This window comes from Octopus bimaculoides, chromosome 1 (genome assembly GCF_001194135.2).
Source record: "Octopus bimaculoides isolate UCB-OBI-ISO-001 chromosome 1, ASM119413v2, whole genome shotgun sequence".
In the NCBI taxonomy this organism is placed as follows: domain Eukaryota; kingdom Metazoa; phylum Mollusca; class Cephalopoda; order Octopoda; family Octopodidae; genus Octopus; species Octopus bimaculoides.
Genome location: NC_068981.1, coordinates 41,783,040 through 41,807,134, shown reverse-complemented (window position 1 = coordinate 41,807,134; position 24,095 = coordinate 41,783,040). Strand labels below are relative to the sequence as shown.

Sequence of the window (24,095 nt, the reverse complement as noted above, 5' to 3'; positions counted from 1 at the left end):
GGGGGGGGGGGGAACAGACATACACACATACACACACATATATATATATATATATATATACGACGGGCTTCTTCCAGTTTCCGTCTACCAAATCCACTCACAAGGCTTTGGTCGGCCCAAGGCTATAGTAGAAGATGCTTGCCCAAGGTGTCACGCAGTGGGACTGAACCCGGGATGATGTGGTTGGTAAGCAAGCTACTTACCACACAGCCACTCCTGATTAGCAAATAAATTTCCCTTAAATCACACTTCACCAGCTTAAAAAAGAATAGGAAGACATTGGATAATGTAGTCTGAAAGAAACATAGGGATGGTCAAGGCTGGAATATCTTTGATCATACATCTACTTCATCAGGGTTAACAGAAGTTAATCAACAACGAATTATGCTAATTAATCTGGAAGCTTTTCTTCAGTTCAGTCAACCAATGTAACATTATTCTTGTTGTCTAGCCTTTATCAAACAGATTTATGATCAAAGGTGTTCTATCCATGACTATACCTAGTACAGCTAGGACTATATTATCTAATGTGCCTTTTCAGTTTTAAGAGGATATAGTGGAATCTGAAGGCAAGTTGGTTGCTATTTCTAGCATGGTGAACAACTACATAGAAGCTGCATCTTGAACTTGAAATGGTCAGTGTTGTTGTTGCTGTATAATCCAGGTTGTCTCTGATTCATCAAAGGTGTTCCAACTGCTGTCAACCTATCTTCTTAAGGTTATGTACGACTACATTTTCCACTCTATCCTCTTAGATAGTAAGGTATAATTTGAGTGAAATTGGTACTACTTTTAGCAGGTTGTGCAACCACTTAGATGCTCTCTGGTCAATGTTCTTTGTTTGCTACTATGAATAACTCGTAATTAAAGTTAGCTTACAATTAACATCCATGCAAATGTTTTAATTCTGTTTGTGAGAACATATAGGAATGTAAAATTGTTGTTTATTAATTTATATCGTTATCAATCATCATCATCATTGCTATCAGATATCAGTTTCCAGAACAATATTAGACCCAAGATCTTTAAAAGTAGTTTTTCATTTTAGTAAAAATTAGGAATATTCTGACATACTTACATAGTTATTCTCTTAAAATATTGTTATATTTTTATATTTCGTTTCACATTTATTGTAATTTAATTATTCGCTTTTTCAAACAAGTGGAGAGATCATTGGATGCAAGCCATATATTACCCATCGAAATACATAACAGTTGAAGCTGGAGAAGAAGTTTCCCTAACCAGTTGCCATGATGAGTACAGCTGGTGGTTTGATGTGTCTACTAAAAAGGAGTAAGTTTTATTTAACTTATCTACAAACTTCATTATCATCATCATCGTCTTACGTCCGTTTTCCATGCTGGCATGAGCTGGACAGTTTGACTGGGGTCTGGAAAGTCAGGAGGCTGCACCAGACTCCAGTCTCATCTGACAGTGTTTCTACAGCTGGATGCCCTTCTTAACACCAACCACACCAAGAGGGTGCTGGCATCGACCATGATCAGATGGTGCTTTTTACGTGCCACCAGCATGGGGACCACAACTACAATTTCCATTTGATTGTGATTTGATTTCATTTGTTGATGTACTTGACTCAATAGGTCTCCTCAAGCACAGCATGTCGCCCTACGATCCAAGGGTACATTTGAGTTGGCTGGTTATGCGACACTGGTGTAGGTTACAGCTGTGATCTCACTTTATTTACCGGATCTTCTCAGTCACAGCATACCTCCAGAGGTCTCTGTCTTTTGTCATTTCCTTTGTGAGGCCCAACGTTCGAAGGTCATACTTGACCACCTCATCCCATGTCTTCCTGGGTCTACCTTTACCCCGGATTCCTTCAACTGTTTGGGATTGGCACTTTTTCACACAGCTCTCCTCATCCATCTGTAGTACGTGACCATACCAATGCAAACGTCTCTCTTGCACATCACATCCAATGCTTCTTATGTCCAACATTTCTCTCTGGGTGCTTACACTCTGTCATGTGTGCACACTGACATTACACATCCAGCGGATAATGCTAGCTTCATTTCTTTCAAGCCTATGCATGTCTTCAGCAGTCACGGCCCATGTTTCACTGCCATGAAGCATGGCAGTTCGCACACATGCATCATACAATCTACCTTTCACTCTAAGTGAGAGGCCCTTTGTCACCAGTAGGGGTAGAAGCTTTCTGAACTTTACCCAGGCTACTCTTATTCTAGTGGTAACGCTCTCTGAGCATCCACTCCCACTACTAACTTGGTCCCCTAGGTAGCGGAAGCTATCAAACTACTTCTGGTTTCTCTCCCTGGCATGTGATGGAATTTATTTTCTGAGCATCTGTAGTGTTTATTGCCCCAGTGCATCTGCCACACACGAAAGCTATCTTCTCGGTTAATCTTCCTTTGATGTTGCTGCACCTCTTATGCGTCCATAACTTACACTGTGTACATCTTATAGATTTTCTACAGATTGAGCAGCGCCATCTACCTGAAGGGGTGTGTGATTTGTTCATCTTCCTACTTACGAGGACTTTGGTCTTTGCGACATTGACTCTAAGGCCCTTCAACTCTAAACCTCGCTTCCACACCTGGAATTTCTAGTTCTGGTAGTGATTCTGCTGAGGGCCAGGTTATCAGCATTGAGGAGCTCCCAGGGGCAATCTGTCTTGAATTCCTCTGTTATTGCCTGGAGGACTATGATGAATAAGAGGAGGCTGGGGGCTGATCCTTGGTGGACCCCTACTTCTACCTGGAATTCATTTAACTTATTTATTCATAAACAGGCATAGTTTACTTCCTAATATCACAGATGATCTGAGTTTTTTTTTTCTTTTGCTTTGGCTGTGGTCACAGGTGTGGCTATGACAGGTGCAGGCATAGCTATGTGGTTAAGAACTTTGCTTCCCAGCTACATGGTTTCAGGTTCAATTTCACTGTGTGGCACCTTGAGCAAGTGTCCTCTACTGTAGCTCTGGGTTGACCAAAGCCTTGAGAGTGGATTTGGTAAGCAGAAACTGAAAGAAGTTTGTCATATAAGAGGTGTGTGTAAATGCTTGTATGTTTATGTTTCCTTGTCTTGACATTACATGCTAGTTGTAAATGAGTGTCACTATCATACAAGCAGTGTCGTTCGTTTCTAATATTCTGCAAAAAATGTCTGGCTCAGGTGAAATATAACCTTGCTTGAAAACAGGTGAGGGCTGACAACAGGAAGGGCTATTAGCCATAGAAAATCTGCCTCAACAAACTCCATCAAGCATAGAAAGGTAGATGCTAAAATGATTTAAGAAACTGGAAAGTCTTGGATGCTTCCTTATTCACAAAACCAATAATTTAAGAAGATTCTAAATCAATTTAAAATATGTTTTCGTTTTTAGTAGTTTTATTTATTTAATTGAGTTACACTTATTTTCTATTCTTATGTAATGAGCCATCAAAGATGCCTCTATATGGTAGCTCAGTTTGTTAGAAATTGCTGCCAGATCTCCATCAAATTACATCTTATCTTAAAATACAGAAGGACATGTTATATTATGCAGTCCTGGATACACCATCTGGGGGGAAAATGACACTGTTGACATGGCTAGAATGGCTTTGATAAGATTGCCTCTAACAAAACTGACCTGGGTTTAACCAACAACAACTTTTACACAGATTGTAAAACTAGATATTCACATCATTTATTGAAGCTTTCTTTGTACAAATATAATTCTTTTTCAATATGACCCCTTAGTTTTGTTAATTTCATGATTTGCTTTCTTTATTTTAAAACCAGGCCTCAAGAATCCATCAGTGATGTCTTGCCTGTGTGTAGTTGTGGCATACATTTAACTTATGGCAGAAACCGTTTAGGTATGCTGAATGACCCTGTTCGGAACCAAGTTTACGTCAATGAACTAAAGAAGGTAAAGTTCTGCCAAAATATTTTTAAAATCTAGTTTAATAAATTTCATAAAATTTTATAATATTTTGGAATATCTAAAAGTGTGAACAAAGACTATATTTCTTGATAATTTTCCTGGTGTGTGTGTATATTAATGTCTTCATGTTTACATGTGTATGTTGCTGTTTAACTTCAAGTCAGGCCTGATCTTGTAACCAAAGGCATTTAAACTGTGGGCATCTTTGTTTTTTGCTTTATTTTTCAATCCTTCTTTTCTTTTTTATCATCTAGGACCACATTATTCAATGTACTCTTCCTGTTTCAGAACAGTGTAGTGTGGTTTGGGAGAGATTTGGCTCCCAAACCACACAAGTTGAGTAAACTGAATAGGGCCTCCTCTATTGGATTGTGTGTGTGTGTGTGAGAGAGAGAGAGAGTGCGTGTAACTGTGTTTTATAGCCCTGTTCGCACTGAGAATTAAGATTATAGTTACAGTACATATTTCATTTCTTTTATAATAGAAATTCACTGAAAATACTGTAGTAATAAAAAGGTCATTCATGGGCATAAAGCTATTAATTCAAAAGTACTCAATTACAGATTATGGTTTTCACATTCTCTAACTTTACTCTCATTGATGTTATGGTTAGTTTAATGACAAATTATTTATTTTTTTATCTATGTTTTGCAGGTTATCAATAAGGATACTGTTTGCCTATCTATTGGAGATGGTTCTTTAATTCCTCTTATTGCTGCTAAGTTAGGAGCCAAAAAGGTATTTGCTTACAACTGGGTTTTTCTAAATCGTATAAAGTTTTATTTATGCTTTGTTTTCATTAGGTTGTAGATTGCCAGTGCCGCCTGACTGGCACCCATGCCAGTGACACATAAAAAGCACCATTAGAGCATGGTCATTGCCAGTGCCACCTAACTGGTTCCCCTGCTGGTGGCACGTAAAAAACACCATTCAAGCATGGTCGATGCCAGTATTGCCTGACATTCCCTTGTGCTGGTGGCACATAAAAAGCACCCACTACACTCTCGGAGTGGTTGGCATTAGGAAGGGCACCCAGCTGTAGAAACTTTGCCAGATCAGATTGGAGCCTAGTACAGCCTTCTGGCTTGCCAGTCCTCAGTCAAACCATCCAACCCATGCCAGTAGGTAAAGCAGACGTTAAACGACAACGATGATGATGATTTCAGAAAATAACAAGATGTTTCTTATTTTCCTTTAATCAAATCTTTATCATTGTTGCCTCCATAGATGCATTAATAACAACAGTTGGCATTATCTCAGTTAATACCTTCTTTCTTTTCTGTGCTCAAATGAGTTCTAGTTACACAATGTTGTATCAGTTTTACAGAGATGAAGTAATATAACCTCATGAAATTGAACCTGCGGTTTTTGTGGTTGTATTTCTTTCCTGATCTCCATTTTGTTTTAATTTGTTTGCTTCAGTTTTTTTTAACTATTGCACAACAAATAGGGAGACATCATATTGAGTATCACAACTGATTGAACAAATACATCCTAATCATTTTAATTTGATAATTCATGTTTTATTAATGAACTCATAAAATACATTGGAATTAATAATGTCTAATTTCATTATGTTAGACATAAGAATATACAGAGCCACATACACACACACACATGAAATGATGGGTATAACATTTATAATGTATATCCAAATGTACAACTGCACAAGATGTAGTATTTTGTTATAAACACAAAATCTCTCAAGTAAAGTCTGAGATGGATATATTGCAGCTATCACCATTCTATGTTTGTATAGAATATAACTTAGATAAGTTTTGGCCAGTATAGGCCCAGATCATATCTAACTTAATAGCACCACCTGGTGAAACCTTTTAGATCATGATTCAGACCTCAGTTATATATGGGACACCATGGCCCACTCTAGCAAAGAGTTATTACTGTTAGAGACATATCCAAGTGTAGGGACTTTTTGGAAAAATTTGTCCAGAGAACATTTAAGTGTGTGTGTGTGCATGTGTTCTTTATTATATTCTCCATTTCACCCCTTCATTGTCTCTACCACTACTCATAATTCCTGTTTCCCTGCCCCCACTCATTCCACTATATTAAATATATGATGATAATTATGTATGTAATTATAACTCTATGCTAAGTAATTTGCCAAATTATTTTGGGGAGAAAAATTAAATTTAAGTACATAATATATGAGAAACTGAACACTAGGCACTCTGGGTATAATTAGACATTATTAAAGTATCAATGGTAATACGGTTCAAGTCAGTGGGTCTGTTTCCTATTTCATTAAGTGTTTATTATGTATAATGTCATTTTAATTTGCATTTTAACTTCTATTTATATCAGGTTTTTGCTGTTGAAACCCATAAACACAATCATCAAATCATAGAGAGTTTTATTAAAAGTAACAATGCTGAAGGTGTTATCACATTATTAGACAAAATACCTACAAAGCAGCAGTTTGATTTAATGAAGGTAAAATTATAAATTCTATAATTTTCTCCTTTGTTGTTTCTTCATTATATTTCCTTCTTTTCCCTTCTCAGTTTTTATCCTTGCTCACATTCTCCTCCACAACATCTCTCCATTTTTTCTCCCCCCCCCCCCCATTCACTACACCTGCCCTCTTACAACTTACCCAATCATGTCTTCTCTCCCTGTCTTCCTCCTATCCTTTCTCTTTCACTACTTATCTCTCAACACGTTCTTGATTATATTCCTCTCTCAATCCTTCTCTATCTCTACCAATCTCTTACTTTCCCATACACTCTTGCAATCTTTGCCCACCCACCCACACTTCCTGTTCTCCTGCCCCTCCTCACTTTCACTATTTTTATGGTCTTAAGTCATCTGCAATTCTTTAATATATATATCAATATAAAGATGGAACAAAAACTCAATAGAGGATGATGAAACATTCAGACAGAATGACAATACAAAAGCGGATGAGAGAAGGACAGGTAAAAAAAGATGGGTCATTCATGGCCCTCTTTCCTCAGTCAAGTACCAGAAGTCACGACTGTTTCGGGCAGTTACACTTGAGATGGTTTGATATAGTTTCCCCAAAAAAGTCTAAGCTAAGAGCATTGTATATATATATATATAGAGAGAGAGAGAGAGAGAACTAGTGCTATCTAAGTGTTATACTAAGCCTTATAAGATTATCTATGAAATAAATTAACCAATATCAATATAAGTAATTACCATAAATCATGAATCCACAAACACTTTCAAATCTATGAGAATGAAGGACAATTCAGAATAATAAAGCCCCAGGAGATAAAATAAATTAACAAACAAGCATATTAAATATACATTCCTATCATCAGCTGCCAAACAGATATCACTATTATTTCAACATCTGGGCAGTACTATTCAATCTGGTGGTGTTAACAGCATTAATAACTTAATTGCTGCCTGAGAATCATTAGAAATCAGCAAGAGTGAAACACATTCTTATTACTACATATATATATTACACCAACACCTGCATATTACTATATAAATACATATATATCCCTTTCTTCCAGACAGATAGGTGGTTAAAAACAGTTGTATCAGTACCATCAAAGTAGTTGCCTGATGATAAAAGTTAGCTGTTGGAGATAAGTTATGGATTGATAAAAGGATCCAGTAATGTACATAAATGTTTCACAGCATTGATGTATTTAGTCCATTCATTTTCTCATAGGTTGATATCGCCATAGGAGAACCAAGTTTTAATTCTTGCCTGCTGCCCTGGCATAATTTGCATTTCTGGTACATCCTCAGCGAATTGTCTTCCACACTTGCATGTTACCCCAACAAAATGAAAATCTTTGGAATGGCCATGCAATTTAGAGACCTTTCAAAGATTCGTTCAGCAGTAAAAACATGTGAAGGATTTTGTTTAGAGGAATTTGATTCTATGATTGAGGTAAGAATCTTCTTTTTTAAAAACCATTGTATGTATGTCACTTTTTATTTTATTATAGATCTTGCCTCATTATTTATTTTTTGAGGGTTAATTTAGCTTTTACATCAAAGTCACTACCATGTATTATTGAAACAATAAACAAAGCACTGAACATAATGTAAAACAAATAACTCAGCTCTTGCTGATATTAATTGGGAGTTTACTATCCTATTTGTTCTTCTATAAAGAATGTTATAAAAGTGCTTTTGCCATTTAATCACTTAATCCTAAAGACTGCTACAAAATTTGAATATATCCAAGTTGTTTATAATATATGTTGTTTTTATGAAGTGTTACTTCAACATTTATCATATGACCTTTAAAGAAACATTTTCATAAGCCAAGAAAAGAATTTTTTTATATTTAATAAAGACTAACTTTTTTTTTTGTAGCTTGTGCTTGTAATTGAAGTGAAGTTAAAATATTGATGGTTAAGATGTCCAGTATGTTACTTAGATTCTTATACTTAAGTATATTAGATATTAGTTGAATTCATATTAAATTAAAAGGAAATTTTAATAATAATAATAATCCTGAGAGGGATGAAGGACAAAGTCAACCTCAAAAGAATTTGAACTCAGAACATAGACAGATGAAATGCTGCTAAGCATTTCGTCCAGCATACTAACAATTCTGCCAGCTCACCACCTTTTTGATAATAATAACAACAACAACAACAACAAGCTTCTTATATACAGTATTCAGGTGCACTACAGCTCATAAAAAGAGGTTAAAAAAAGAGGCAGAAAGCAGACATATAAAGTGTGCTGTGTCCTGACAGCCAACACCAGACATTGGTAGTTTCAACAAATCTGAGTGTCAAAAAATGTTTCTAAAAGTCATGGATGTTGCACTGTTTTTTGATTTGGTAAGCACTGTCCATGCGTGATAGAAATATTGAATTCCAAAAGGTGGCCAAAGTTATCCTTAGAAAGATGGTTGATAATCTTGTGGGCTTTCTACTAAGTCAACTACTATACATCAAAACTTTAAGCAATACATTCAGGATATGGTAAGTGACTGACGGAAGATATTTGTCTGATTGCACATCTTAGGACAGTTTCCACACACGCGCATGCATCTTGTGTGAATTATCTTATTTTAATTGTAGGATTCCTCACTCAGAGTTGACCGAAATATTGAAGCTGAAGTACTCTGGGAATATCTAGGCAAAGCACTTTCTGAACCTCTTGAAATTGCTTCTTTTGATCTTTCTTCCATTTTTAAAGAGAATAAAGTGTATAAGGAACACACACTAACATTTACCAGGTGAGTAATTTTCGCCATTATATACTGACAATGTTTTCTGTCATTATATAATGTCAGTATTTTATAATTAATATTATTGTTATATACTGAAATTATTTATATCATTAAAATTAGTAAGGTTCATAAGTTCAAACATTGTCTTGTGTTCTTAAATGCTTTATACTGTACTTGCTGAACTGAAAACTATGTGAAGGGTTCACACAGGAGGGGAGCCTCTGTGTGGCCTCTGGATCTGCTAGAAACAGCAATAAGATTTTCTTTCAATAATAGTTTACCATCTTTGGAAAAAGGAAGAGCTTATATGATAACAATCACACAAATACCATTAGATAAAATGTCAAATGAGTCCATGTGACTTATCTAATATTTTAACCCCTTAGTTATGAGACCTGAACACAATGGAATAATTATAGTAGAGTTTGAACACATGACTGTAGGGTCAGTAATACAGCATTTTAACTTCATGTATATGTAAAAATCGTAGCTGCATTTTTTTTTTTTCATATTTATTTATATTCTTTTTTTTCTCCACTTCAGAACTGGAACATGCAATGGTATTGCATTCTGGGTAGAATTCCAATATGGTAACGTAACGATTAGTACAGGCATAACAAACTCTGAAGAGAAAGCATCAGATGGCTATGTTACTTGGGATAAACACACACGCCAAGGAGTTCATTTGCTTAACCAACCTATTGATGCTACCTCTAATGGGAAATTTGCTGTCACTTTAACTTTTCATCCTAAATCTGGTCAAATCAATATAGAATTTTAACCATTTAAAAACTATGGAAAAATTAAATTGCTTTTATCAAAAATACTTCTTTGTTATGTTTTGCTATGAAAGCTGTTTTTAAAAAAATTAAATTTACAATACATTTTCATTCCAGAAAATTTCTATGTGTATGTAAACTTAAAATTATATTTAATGTGGTTGTTTGACATTGGTTGTTTTTATTCAGTATCACTATTTTAATTTTTTTTTCCATTATATGTGTTTACACTTTAGCTAATATCCAATTGTCTTCATCCTATACCGTAATTGTTTGTAAGGTCTCAGATAGTTAGATCTGACCTTACCATTTCCAGTGTATTCCATGATTTCTGATACAAGCACAATCCACAGTACAGTCAGAACACAACACTATCAACTAGCTATTATGGTAATAATGATAGCAAAGAAAATATACACAATTTGTCTTAGTTTCTTCTTAAAGGATTTGAATGACTTTAAAATTAGGTTTTTTCTCCCAGAGTTACTAGTCTAAATTGCATATTTCATTAATTCAATAAATAAATGTATGACATCAGTCAGCATTAGATGTATTTAAACTATTTTAAGGGGTAACACTAGACATTCTATTCCCATGTGGTCTCCTAGGCCAAGTTATGCTTAGATGAAGTACAGATTAATATTCAGAAAATGTGGGAAGAAATTTCAGAGATGTCATTCTGTTCTTATGGCAGATTATAAAATTGTTTAATTTAGGGTCTTCCAAGAAATGAGAAAGTAATGGGTGTCAATAAAACAAGTAGATAGGTGGCGTAAGAAAATTTAAATATGTATTAATGATAGCTGCCCAATCCTTGGAGACAGTTTGTGTTTTAGTGGTAACAGATGAGATCAGTTAGTAATTAGATGAATCAGACAAGTCATCTTCCATTCAGCTGAAGCATGTAGGACTGCCTCTTTAAAGTTCACAGTAAAAAGTATTTAAATGCGATGTAAAATAGGTTTACCAAAGATAACAGTAAAGACCCAGAAATGACACAATTCATTTGTCAATTATTTTGGCCTACATTAAATTACGAAATCCTCACCAGAGCTCAAAAACCACATCTATTGCACGAGTGTCAATTAACTGTTAAGATAAGAATTTTTTCAGCCTAATTAACTTTCAATAGGGTGGGATTTTGTCTCAAAAGCTCAAAAAGACAATGACTGGAATACTTCTCGAGCTCTATCTCACCACTACATACACAGTCACCATATGCAAAAAACCCCTTTGATCTCTCCACTTAAACAACATTATTCATTATGGCTACCATTGACGCTTTAAATACGATAGGGTCTTACATATGTAATATTGTGAGCTAAAAAAGTGCGATTATCAAACAATTAGCATAAAAAAATTTTAAGAGGTGAGGGTAACCCTAAAATTGATGAGGAAGGGAGATAACTCCTATAAGAATAGCTAGTAAAATCTCGAGTTCATAGTAGTAACTATCCTAACAAAGTTGTTCGCCACTTCAAAGTGGCCGTTCTGTTACTACTAGTTTAACCCTAGGCAGATTGTCTGCCAGCTGGTTATCAGGGCAATGCTGCACCCTCTATATACAATATATATTGGTAGCAGGGGGAGCGAACCCTTACCATCTAGCAGAGTGATCCACAAAGGTAGTAATGGGGGTCCGTGAACTAAATTCAAAATTTCATACATACACACACACACATACATATATGTATATATGTAGTAAGATGTGCTCTTTAAGCCAACTGATGAAAGCATCAGATATGTTTCAGTCTTAATAGATCTTCTCAGCTGACAAGAAGTTATCAATATATAGCCACAGGTATGGTTGTGTGATTGAGGAGCTTACTTCCAAACCACATGGTTACAGGTTCAGTCCCAGTACATGACACCTTGAGCCAGTGTCTTGTAAAATAGCCCAGGCCAACCAAAGCCTTGTGAGTAAATTTAGTAGACAGACTGAAAGAAGCCTGTTGTATACATCGTCATTATCATTGTTTACCGTCCGTTTTCTATGCTGGAATGGTTTGACTGGGGACTGGCAAGCCAGGAGGTCACACCAGGCTCCAATCTGATCTGGCAGTGTTTCTATAGCTGGATGCCCTTCCTAACCACTCCGGGAGTGTAGTGGGTGCTTTTTACGTGCCACAGGCACGGGAGCCAGTCAGGCGGCACTGGCATCGGTCACGTTCGGATGGTGCTTTTTACGTTCCACCGGCACGGGGAGCCAGTCAGGTGACACTGACAACGAGCCACGCATGCATGGGGCTTACTGTGTACCACCAGCACGAGAGCCAGTCAGGAAACAATCTAGATCTCACCATCTCTGGTTATAAACAACACACAACTAATGTCACTAAAAATGCTAGGATTCACTGTCTCTGAGATCTTTGATGGTGATTGTGCATATACAACATAGTCAAAACTGTATCAATTATATTTTTAAAATAAAGAAATACTTCAGATTTAATAAGTTGCTGACCTACAAATCTCAAAGCCTACAGTGAAGACCTGTTCACATTTATGATACACTGCTACTGTTGCTATACACTCAAACATCCTTAACAGCATCTAAAGTCATCTGATAGGCTTACAATTCAACCATGTTAACAACCACTAATTCAGAGACTATTTTCTCAGTTAGCCTTTTCCATCATAACTACAATGACATCTGAACTAACTGGATGTACACCCTCCCCACCCAGACCTATCCATCTTTGCTTTAATTTTTTTTACTTCCAGAACCTTGCACGAAGCATTTCATCCAGTTCTTCCTCGACAGAATTCCAATCTTCTCTTACAGGTTTCTTGCAAACATTGACATCAACTGCATCAAACTTACCGTTATCTAGAAGAAAAACCTCAGGGATTTATTCTGGGTTTCTTTTCTTACGTAAACAAAAAAATTGCAAAGAACACATGCCAGATGCACTGTTGTTTAGCCTATGGGTTTCACATATCAGATAACACGATGTGGAGACTATGCAGTATAACAAACCTATTCAACTCCTGACAGCATCAAAACATAAACGTTAAAACAACGTTGACAAAGTTTACGATGGTGTTGATGATCAACATCTTTGTGAATCGCATAAAATATGTTTACCCTGTTTTAGTATCATATGTAAGATGGTAGCAGATAAATAAACTGTACACAAAGAATAAAGGTTTTAAAATCAAATTGAAAATTGAATAAATTACTTATTTTAATATTCTCTCCAAATCAAGGGAAAACTAATTTTGAAAATTCTTTCTAGATATCATTATCTGAAACGAGAGTTGAGGGAAGTAGTTCTGAATACATGTATGCCTAAGAATATTTGATGGTTGCGGCTGAAAAACTTTGATGAAAGGTTTGTTCAATAAGGTTGATCTGAAGCCGATCAACAAACGTTAGGATATCAATCAATATCGAACTCTAGTATTGTGGAGATGCAGAGCTGATCCTAAACTCACTTTTCTGTAATATATAGCGGATGAGAAATAAATCTAACCCTCGATACGATTATAATCTAATACAAGTAACTTCTCCTATTCTAAGCAAGTGTAATTAATTTTCTTCCTCATAAACATCGAACCATCTGCAAGGGTTAAAAGGATAAATGATTAATGAATGCTTCTTTACCTCAATCACTATGGAAAGCTTATAATCAGTTGTCAATTAAAACTGAGTTTACTTGCGCTCATTCGTGCGATACATTATCATTTACAGTCTAGTGTGATTTGATCTGAGAGAGAAAGAGACGCGTAAACCGTTTCTATGGGTGCTTCCCAGGAAATTGGCAGCAATAGGGAAGTTACCAACATGGTTTTTAAGAGTTAAGACTGATATTTATATTTTAATTCAACGCTAAATATTTTTATTCAAATTAATTAAATTGGCATACACCGATATTTTAGCTGTTGTATGCATGTTTAATGCTGAAATAATTAACAGAGCTAGTGAATCCTATCTTTTGATAAATTACCATAAAATACTTAAAACGTTTCGTTTCACTAAAAGTTGTTCGTTCCAGCAATAAAGCCAATTTTGAGTTGCACCCCCTTTTCTGACAGCAATGGAGGAGTATGCACGTGATCCATGGTCAGTAAAATTAGAATTGATTTTTTTAATAGCTTATTAATTACATGGTTTCTTTATCTAGAAATTTACATCTAGTAATCACATATGTTATTTCATTTGTTATTACACTATATGTTTAATGACGATATAGTTTCATTTGCGTAGTGTTTATGTCGACTACAAAGCATGTTCGTTAATACGTTGTTTTGCTCAAATACGACTTAATGTTTTAAATCATTTCTCAAAGATTTTCTATTAATAAAAAGTTTGTGATTGACTAAAAGTAACTTAACACTTTAACATATACCATTTTCTAGTTTTCTGGTGTGTTTATTATCCTCATTGATCACATAGTATGCACTTCCGTTTACATTTGTTATTACGTAAGCCACATGTATTTACGAAATATTCCTGTCCGTTACTACCTTCGTAAATATTTTCAGGTTTTCAGAAGGGCCCTCTACTCACAACATACATCTATTTCAAGGGATGTATTAACTAGCTGTTTTTGCTGATGCAGATCATCGCTAGTTTCTTCAAATTCTACTTTATCCCCTCCTTTATACTTAGGCTATAAACACTATTAAATGCGGTTCAAATAAATCATTTCATAATTTGACTATACTATTGTAGGAGTTAATAAAATGAAAAAATGGAAATTGCTTTATATGTAAAAAGAAATTTCTATAAGTTGGGTACTTTTCCAAAAGCCAATGTTCGTGAAACGTAACGAATTTTTAATCAGTGCCTCGTGCTAAATGAGATCAAGTTCAAACTTTCGGACCCTGTTCACTCCTTCATTTTCATTTAGTGTTTCAGAGATAATATACATACCGTTTGAACAGCGTTTAATTTTGATTGTTAGCTGAGGTTTTACAAAAAGTATTTATATATTTAAATATGAAAATGAGCAGGATTGATTATCAAAAAAACGAACAGATATGTGGGAGAAAACGGTGACATATATGTCAAAACAGTATTTAGAAAGAAACTCTTTTTGAATGTTATATATCTAGTAATGTTCTTCCTGAAAAAAATACATTGCATACAATATATATATATATATAATCTGTGTAAGTTATGAGTATTTTCCTAACCAAAACCCGAAAGTGTAATACCTTACAGTTAGACATACCGAATTTATTTATCACATTAGTATGAAAATTTATACACGCTTCATTCGTCTACGTGCTTTTCCACAAAAATATATCTCCTCCCTTTTTGACCTTGGCATTTTTATTCTCTCCTTAACCTTCGTTATATCTTCTGCTAACATCCTAGACGGAGGTTACAGTTTTAATATACTGAATACAATTAAAATTGTATTTACTTGTCATTAAATACTTCTTAATTACGAATGAGAAGTAGAAAGCAGAAATCTATCTATTTGTCACTCTCATTGATAAACTAATGTACTATTGATGTGCGATCACAAAATATCGATCTTCTTTTATTCGAAGACTTATTGCATATCGAGCTCAATTTAACCCTTTTGATACCGTCTTGGTTCTATGAATCAAAGTTACTGTTTTAAAGTAATCTAAAATAGAATCTTCCATCAAAATTTTCTTAATCTGTAACAAACACCAGCTCAATAATAAAGTTATTTTACTAAATTCCTCAGCAACTAAGATTGCTTATACATCTCTCTCTCTCTGTGCCTCTCTCCACTTTATATCGTAAGGTTAACCAACAGACATGAAAAAATATTTTTCAATTCGTTTTAAAGTATTCAAATCGCTTCTTGTTTGTAGACAAATCATGAAGCTATTGATAGGTTTAAACTTGTAAACTGCCATGATATTCACAGTTCACCTTTAAATTCATAGCAAGTTCACCTCGGCAAAGTCGTGCACTTTTAGCTGCGTGAGCGCTGCTAATGAAAACAACGCTGCATTAAATATTTCTTAAAGTGCACCTGTCTTTAAATGCACTGAATAAAGGCAGAAAATCTAACGACAGATTGTACCTTTTTTAAAAAAGCTTGCAATATTGCTAAAATTCAGAATTATTACTTGAGCAAAAAAAATAAGTAGAAGATAATTAATTTTACACTGTAAGGAAGAAAACAGGAGTGTTCTGTTAATTTCCCAAGCTAATAGACCATACAGAAACATTTTTTCATTATTTACAGATAAAGTAACAAAACGAATTTCTAATTTTGTCCCGTGTTTTTTGTTCAGAATTTCATATATTGATGGCATGAATAAAATTAATTTTTTAAATATAAAAATATTTATATTCCAATTAATGCACTTTACTTTTCAATTTCTTTTTCCTTGCATCTTTTTTTTTAGTCCTTGGAGAATAGTGGATGATTGTGGTGGTGCCTTTTCTATGGGTGCCATAGGAGGGTCTGTATTTCATGGAATCAAAGGATTTAGGAATGCACCCAGTGTAAGTTTGTTTGTTGTTTTAATGTTTCAGGATTCTATTACTGTTTTATTTATAAAACAATGCCTTGAAACCTATTTTTCCAACCCATTCTAGCAGTAAAAAGCAGACAAAATGAAGGATTTGAGATAGTTTTGAATTGCACCACTGAGATTGAAGGGACTAGTTATCTCCTTTAGTCAGCTTAGTTATCTCCTTTCAAATTATATTTGATATTGTCTTCATGGTAAACTCAAAAATGAGCTCCTTCTTTGTGGACAGGGTTTCAGTTACACACTGCAAGTAACTTCAAACTTATATTAGATTAACCAAAGTAGCCTCTGGGTTCTGAAAAGCTTTCTATTTGTAAATTTAAAATGACATTAATCTTGGATGAGAAGCAACACTCGCGAATTTTATAGGCCTTCTAGGACTGGTGAGTTCAGTTTGTATTTCTGTTGGTTAAACATGGACAGTTCTGAGATAAAATGATTCATCACTGTCATTTAACGTCCACCTTCTCATTCTGGCACGGGTTGGACAGTTTGACAGGAGCCTGCATCAGACTTTTGTGTCTGTTTTGGAAGGGTTTTTACAGCTTGATGTCCTTCCTAACACCAACCACTCAGCAGAGAGGACTGAGTGATTTTTACGTGGCATGAGCACAGGCAAGGTCACTTTTGCCAAGGTTTTTACTGTTGGATGCTGTTCCAAATGCCAATCACTTTACAATGTGGACTGGATGCATTTTACGTCCACACTGTTAAGTGGGTAAGCAAAGTATTTATTATATGCTCTTGATTGAGACAGTAGATATGAGTTGGAAAAGCAAGTGCACCAGCTGATCCTGAGTGAAGGTATTGCACAGCTGGCTAGTTTATGTATCAGCAGTTTCAATATGTTGGGGATTGAGTCTTTACTAATCTGCCAGATTATATTTGTTTGAATACAGTGTCATTATACTTGTAACAGCTGCACTGTCTAAATTTTGTTACCATTATTTCAATATAAGTCTTACTTGAATATTGTTCAGTATCAGTAACCAATAGTGTCTAAAATCTTAGTTTGTTGATAGAATTGTTTGTTACATCTTCATTAGAGAATGTTTTCCCTATCTTTGTTCTTAGAAGCAGTGCATGCCAATTGTAAAGCACCTGTAGCTCTTCTGGCGCCATACTGGTAATTGATGAAAACAAATAGTTGCTGATGAAAGAGTTTGTTTACAACTTATTCAGTCGTCTTTGATATGTTGGGAGGGAGGGCAGCAGATGACAGTATTTTGCATTAAGGTACATTGTCACATGTTTCTGAAGATTATATAGGGTAAGAAATTTGCTTTACAACTACATAGTTTCTGGATTCAAATCATTCTGTAATACCTTGATAAGTGGTTTCAATGTTCTGTGAGAAGAGTTGTGCCATTCAGACGTTTTTTGTTGTTTTTATTTTCCTTGGTACAGTAATACCTCACTTAATGAGGACCTGCTTTATGAGACCCCCAGGTTTACGAATTTTAATTTATAATATATTTTCCAAGCACAAGTTCCAAATTTTGAATTGAGTGCAAAAGTTTCTACTACCATAACAAATGCTTCTGCATGTTACCAAGAAATTTATAGAGAGCAGAAAAATACTTTCAAGCATTTACTCTAGACTTGTTTTTTAAAAAGAAATCTACAAGTCTGTCTACAAGTGCTTGTGAATCAGCAATTGCATCTACAAGCGATGGTATGTATGTGAGTCTAGTGAAAGTTATTCAGAATGCAATTGTAATATTTTTTATAAATGAACTTGACATTCTTTTTACTTTACATGAAATATTCTTTACATTCTACTGTTGTTTTATTGCCATTTATTTACAAGTATTATAAATTTTATAGATAAAATATTTTTTGTAGAATGAAGTATGATTTATAACATTGCTACTATGGGAAAGTATTGCTCTGCTTTGAGTTTTCGTTTTACAAGCAGTCTCTGGGAACAAATTAACTTATATATCAAGACATTACTGTACAATGTAAAAAAGCTGGTAATTAAATTATGCCATTCACATGATGTTAGCTCCAGGTCAACTGTGATCAAAAAGCATTCTGTCAATGACAATCCCACCATTTTTCATGTTCAGTGTATCCAGGGTGACATCCTTTATGGCTTTCTTTTTTGAGACAGTGAGGTGTGATGTGAGGGCTATTTGGCTGCTATTTCTGACAGAACAAGCCACTATATAGTGATTTTCTCATAATCTAACATTTATTAGTGCATAGATTTAAATAGATATTGTTTACAGTGCAAAAAGTATGGTATTTGTCTGATTCACAGTTCAGCCATTACGTTTTACTTGCAATTTATGACTGTAGTCATTATATGATTGGTGACACTTTCACTAGTGACCCATTAAAACATTAAGCATTACAAAATGATTTACAGTTGATATCAAAGAGTCAAATATTCCTTAAGTCCTTTTATGAACTGTTTATTTATTCAAAAATATTAATCTGATTTCTATGTATTTTTTCCAGGGACATTACAGACGACTAATTGGCAGTTTTGTTTCCATCAAACAGAGAGCTCCTGTTACTGGTGGTAAGTGCTATATGTATCTATATGTACTTATGATGCCATTTGTTGTTCTCAGGTCATACTCCCATAACAATATTGTTTGAAAAATTATGCAACGCTTTCTCTCTGACTCCATGTATGTATGCATATCATCATCGTCGTCATCATTTAACGTTCGTTTTCTGTGCTGGCATGGGTTGTGAAGTAAGTGATAGTGACTAAAATAATCTCTGTTCAAAATTTATACTTCTAAATATATCTTTAAAACTATTCTCTTCGTTATCTTGAGGTTATGATTCATGTGCCAAAATTCAGTATACACAAAAAAGCTGTATCACATGTATTATATTACTGAATGGAATACCTGGTGTGTATCTTATTGTGGTTACCCTCTCCTAAAAAAATGGGAAATAGGCCTGGGTACATATAATTATGTATGTTAGGAAGCAAACTGGCAGAGTATTTTGCATTTCTTCCAGCTCTTTATATTCTGAGTTCAATTTCTGCTGAAGTCGTCTTAGCATTTCATCTTCTCTAGATTGACAAAATAAAGTACCAGTAAAAGCACTGGTGATGGTGCTACATAAAATGCACCTAGTACACTCTGTAAAGTAGTTGGCATTAGGAAAGGTATCTAGCTGTAGAAACTGAACCAAAGCAGACTATGGAACCTGCTGCAGCCCCTGGCTTTGCCAGCTTCTATCAAGCTGTCCAACCCATGCCAGCATGGAAAATGGATATTAAATGATGATGAGTCAAGTACTGAGGTTGACCTAATTGACTGATCTCCTCCCTCTAAAAAAAGTGCTAGCTTTGTGTCAAAATTTGAGATAATTATATTATTGTGTATCATGTAACAGCATATGGCCTATTGATAAAGAGTAATCAGCTCACAATTGTAAGGTTATGGGTTCAGTTCCTGAACCAAGTAGAACATGCTGTTCTTGAGCAAAGTACATCATTTCACATTTCTTCAGTCACTAAGCTTAAAATGAATACCAGCCAACTGCTGATATAGTCCTCTCTCACTTCAGTTATCACATTCTCAATTTTCTGCTGGGCCAAAGTTAGGTTGACAGACAAGATGCCTATATTTGCTATGACTACATAGGCACTTAAAACAATTAGCAAAAGCATGGTACAGACTACCTAGTCATACTAACAAATGACAGCTAAGCTTTATATATTATTTCAGTATTTAGTTGTACAAGTTATTTTCAGTTGTCTTTTTGTTTTCTCACAGGTAATTTTGCAGTTTGGGGAGGCCTGTTTTCAGCTATTGATTGCTCTTTAGTTTATATTCGAAAAAAAGAAGACCCTTGGAATTCAATCACAAGTGGTGCACTGACAGGAGCCGTGCTCTCTATTCGAAGTAAGTTATCTATTTTATTTCTAATTTTCTAAGATTAACTCAAACATCCTTTCATTTAGGCTCCATTGAAAGTTAACCCTTTTACATTTAGATGTCAAATGTAATGCTTATTCAGTCACATTGTTCAAATTAGTCAAGCAGTATCTCATAGTTTTGAGATTTTGATAATGTGATTGTACAGTTTTAAAATGACATTGAAGGATAGCTGTGAGTGTCCAGATCTGTTCACTTTGAACATAAAACAGGTAGAATATTTGGGCCAGATATGTCTGATTTAAAAGCTGAAGGGTTAGAATATCTAAAATTTTAATTACACACAAAGCCAATATTGCTTTAATTATAATCTGAAAATAAGGTTTTAACCTTATTAGTTTTACCTCATTGGGTAATTAGTTTTAATTTATTGGTTAGTATTACTTCTACTTTTATCATCATTTTTTTTTTAACATACTTTTTTCCTTGCTTGCATGTGTTGGATGGAATTTACTAAGTGAACTTCCTTCGCTAGATGCCCTTACTGCTCCCAACCCTCTATGACAAACACATTTCCATAGAAGATTGGAAATGAAGAACACTGTTTGCATGATGGTAACACTTGTTTACAACTATCATGTGATGCCAAGGAAAGGAGACAGTAACATACATGCACAGTGGGTTACTTGTCAGTCTCTCTCTGACAAATTCACTCACAACAAATTTCTTTGAAACAACTTTCCAAATATACTTTAGGCACAAACTTCATACCTTATTGATCTTACATACAAAATATTTTTAATACTTTAAAGATGTATCAAATTTTGTTATTTAATTGTATAATTTAGATTTTAACTGTATCTTCTTTAACTTCATAAAGAAATTATTTATTAAAATATAGACTTTTGCCTACTTTAGTGGTTAGAGGAATAACTGAGCAGTTAAAGAGTTTACTTCATAATCATGCTTCTGGGTTTGGTTCCATTGCACTGCATTTAGGAGATCTCTTACCATTGCTTCCAGTTAACCCAAACCTCATGAAACTGTAAGGAAGTCCATCCATCAGATGAATTACCTGGATGGACTTTGTTTCCCACCTGGTTCAACACCTCCAACTAGTAATTAAATATTGTTTACAGAGTTAATACTACTGTAAGATTCTTACCAAGTGCCTAGTTTAAAGGTAACCTTGTAGTGATTATTTCTCTTTTGCTGCATCCAGTCTTGGAGACATTCTGAAAATGTCTTGTATATTGTTCTTACTCTTAGCATAAAATGGAGAAAATTAATTTGGAATCTTCTGATACCTAACTTTCATGTGATAAAACTTGAGTTTCTTTCTGTTGTCTGTAGTTTTTTAAACTCTTATATTGCAGATGGTGCTGGTGCAATGGTTGGTTCAGCAATAATTGGTAAGTTGATATTCTTTCATTTGGGTAAATTTTCCTTTTTAGATATTATTCCAACTGTTATGGAGAGTGCTTCAGATAATATACATGAGTGGTGGACCTAGCTTTAATTCTCTAATTATAGATCCATTTTATTCATCATCATCATCATCATCATCATCATCATTTAACGTCCACTTTCCATGCTAGCATGGGTTGGACGATTTGACTGAGGACTGGTGAACCAGATGGGTACACCAGGCTCCAATCTGATTTGGCAGTGTTTCTACAGCAAGATTTCTTAGGTCTAATAATCAGACACAAAAGTATTGGCAACCTGTATTGTTTTTTTTAAGTCCCAATAACTTAGCAGTTCAGCAAAAGAGACCTGTAGAATAAGTACCAGGCTTAGGAAAAGTACTGGGGTTGATACATTCAACTAAAGACACTTCAAGGCAGTGCTCCAGTTTGGCCACAGTCTAATGACTGAAACAAGTAAATAATAAAAGATATATATAAATAGAGATAAGCTAAATATAGCTTTATTAACATTCAAGCTGTTTCATGAATAATTATCAGATGTGTTTACAGTTTCAGAGTTGATAAGATTAAGGTAGCTCCATGTACTCCCGGAGGAACTGTGTTGTCCGAAACGACGGGGGGGGGTACCACAGCACGAACGGCGACGCTGGAGCAACAATGCACGCAGAGTTCCACGGCCTGACTGCACACGCACTGGCGAATAGAGTTGAATGTGTTGAAACAAATTTTTTTTGTATCTAGTGAGAGTCATTATACCATTGTTTAGCACATGCACTGGTTCAGTTCCATTCTTTTATTGTTAGTCAATTGGTTAAATATCCAACTAACTTATCAATTGTTTGTTTAATTTGGTTAAACAGTAAGTCATTTGTTTTGTTTGTCAAAAGCTCTTTTGTTACTGCTTGCAGTCTTTTCAATGACTTTTGATTTAGTCCGTTAAGGAGGCTGCATTTGTCTGCTTGAGATCCTGTTGCATGCCAGTGTGCACATGTTTGCATATTCATGTCTGTGTGTATGCATGTGTACTTCTACTTCCTTGTGCGTGCATGCTTGAGTGTGTTTATGCATATGAGTTTGTGTATGTGTAAGCATGTGTGCCTGTTGTGTATAGAGGTTTAAAGTTTGATAAATTTCACCCAGTCAGAAAATAGGATTCGGAAGCTGTCATTTTGTGCGTGACTGCACATGTTGCCAACTGTAAACAAATGAAATACTGGTGGAGTTCTGCTTCATGCACTCCATATAACCCCTCAAATTTTTTTATTTTGGGGAATTTTCAGAAAACTTTTGCCAATTTGTATTCTGCACATGGGAATTCATACAATTATGCAAAAACCAAAACAAAAGGCCTATTTAGCTGTTATTTTTAGCACAACTCACCACCACCTCAATGAATAGAATATATTTGTCAACAAGTGCTTTCTCACAGACAAAAGAGTAATCATGCTTAGCTTAAGACAGGTGTGAATGTGTCTGTAGCCTACAATTGGCTAAAATTACCCCAGATTTGCAAAATTTAAAAGCTATTAACTCTTTATTAATTGATTTATGGCAAAAATGAATTTCAAAGCATTGATTTAGCATATAAAACTATAACATTACACCAAATATGAAATCAATTTGAACAGAAACTGAAGAGATTGAAAATTGGGAAGCCAAACAGAAAAGATCCAGTATTTTTGAAGGGGTTCGTCCTATGTAATTGTGATCTGATGGAGCTCTCTGGTTTCTCAGCAATCTTAATGTTGAGTTTGATGTCCTTCAGAGCCTTCCTAAATCTACGGGCTAATTCCCCATGAGGTGTGGCCTCTACGAACACATTACTCCTTGATATTTATCAGCCCTGAACCATGTGTTCACTCTATTTGCTTTGTCACAAATCCTTTGAATACAACCTTCTTTCTTTCATCAGGTGGTGTACTACTTGCATTAATTGAAGGTGTAGGCATATTAATTACCCGGTTTTCTGCAGAACAGTTCAATCCCGGTAAGTTTGACATTTATTTTTTCTTTTTGTCCAGCTATAAAACCATAGACATTCCTTTAGAAGTTATGTGCTTTATTTAGACATTTTATTGATAAGCAAAATTTATAAATAAAAGACCAACAATGTGTCTCCCTTTTTATTTCTGTGTATTTTTTAATCATTGTTTTATATTTTATAGCATTTTTAATCCCTTAATACTAATTTTTTTAGGGATGCTTTCAATCATCAACATCATTTAACGTCTGCTTTCCATGCTGGCATGGGTTGGGTGGTTTGACTGAGAACTGGCAAGCTGGGTCCAATCTGATTTGGCAAGATTTCTACAGCTGGATGCCCTTCCTAATGCCAACCACTCTATAATAAGCTCCCCTTCATTTTCTACAATGCTCTTCCATCTATCTGGTAGACTTGCAAGGTCCCTCTTCCAAAATTCACTTGCCTGTGACGAAAAATACTCCTCCATAATATCATGTCTA

The 24,095-nt window shown here is 34.9% G+C and overlaps 2 protein-coding genes across 4 annotated transcripts in view; both read left to right on the top strand.

Annotated features, from left to right (window-relative positions):
* The window catches only part of LOC106869174 (protein arginine N-methyltransferase 7), a 21,873-nt gene extending 11,945 nt beyond the window's left edge, over positions 1-9,928 (top strand). For all 3 annotated transcript variants that reach the window (XM_014914814.2, XM_014914797.2, XM_014914805.2), the window contains 7 exons: positions 1,163-1,293; positions 3,763-3,892; positions 4,562-4,645; positions 6,233-6,361; positions 7,578-7,802; positions 8,953-9,110; positions 9,648-9,928. In XM_014914814.2, coding sequence (XP_014770300.1) covers positions 1,163-1,293; positions 3,763-3,892; positions 4,562-4,645; positions 6,233-6,361; positions 7,578-7,802; positions 8,953-9,110; positions 9,648-9,885 — 1,095 coding nt within the window. In that variant the 3' untranslated portion in view covers positions 9,886-9,928. The remainder of the gene's footprint in view (positions 1-1,162; positions 1,294-3,762; positions 3,893-4,561; positions 4,646-6,232; positions 6,362-7,577; positions 7,803-8,952; positions 9,111-9,647) is intronic.
* A 3,882-nt stretch (positions 9,929-13,810) lies between these two features.
* LOC106869166 (mitochondrial import inner membrane translocase subunit Tim17-B) overlaps positions 13,811-24,095 on the top strand; it is an 11,457-nt gene continuing 1,172 nt past the window's right edge. The window contains exons 1-6 of the mRNA XM_014914785.2: positions 13,811-13,946; positions 16,223-16,322; positions 18,818-18,881; positions 20,101-20,229; positions 21,579-21,614; positions 23,545-23,619. Coding sequence (XP_014770271.1) covers positions 13,921-13,946; positions 16,223-16,322; positions 18,818-18,881; positions 20,101-20,229; positions 21,579-21,614; positions 23,545-23,619 — 430 coding nt within the window. The 5' untranslated portion in view covers positions 13,811-13,920. The remainder of the gene's footprint in view (positions 13,947-16,222; positions 16,323-18,817; positions 18,882-20,100; positions 20,230-21,578; positions 21,615-23,544; positions 23,620-24,095) is intronic.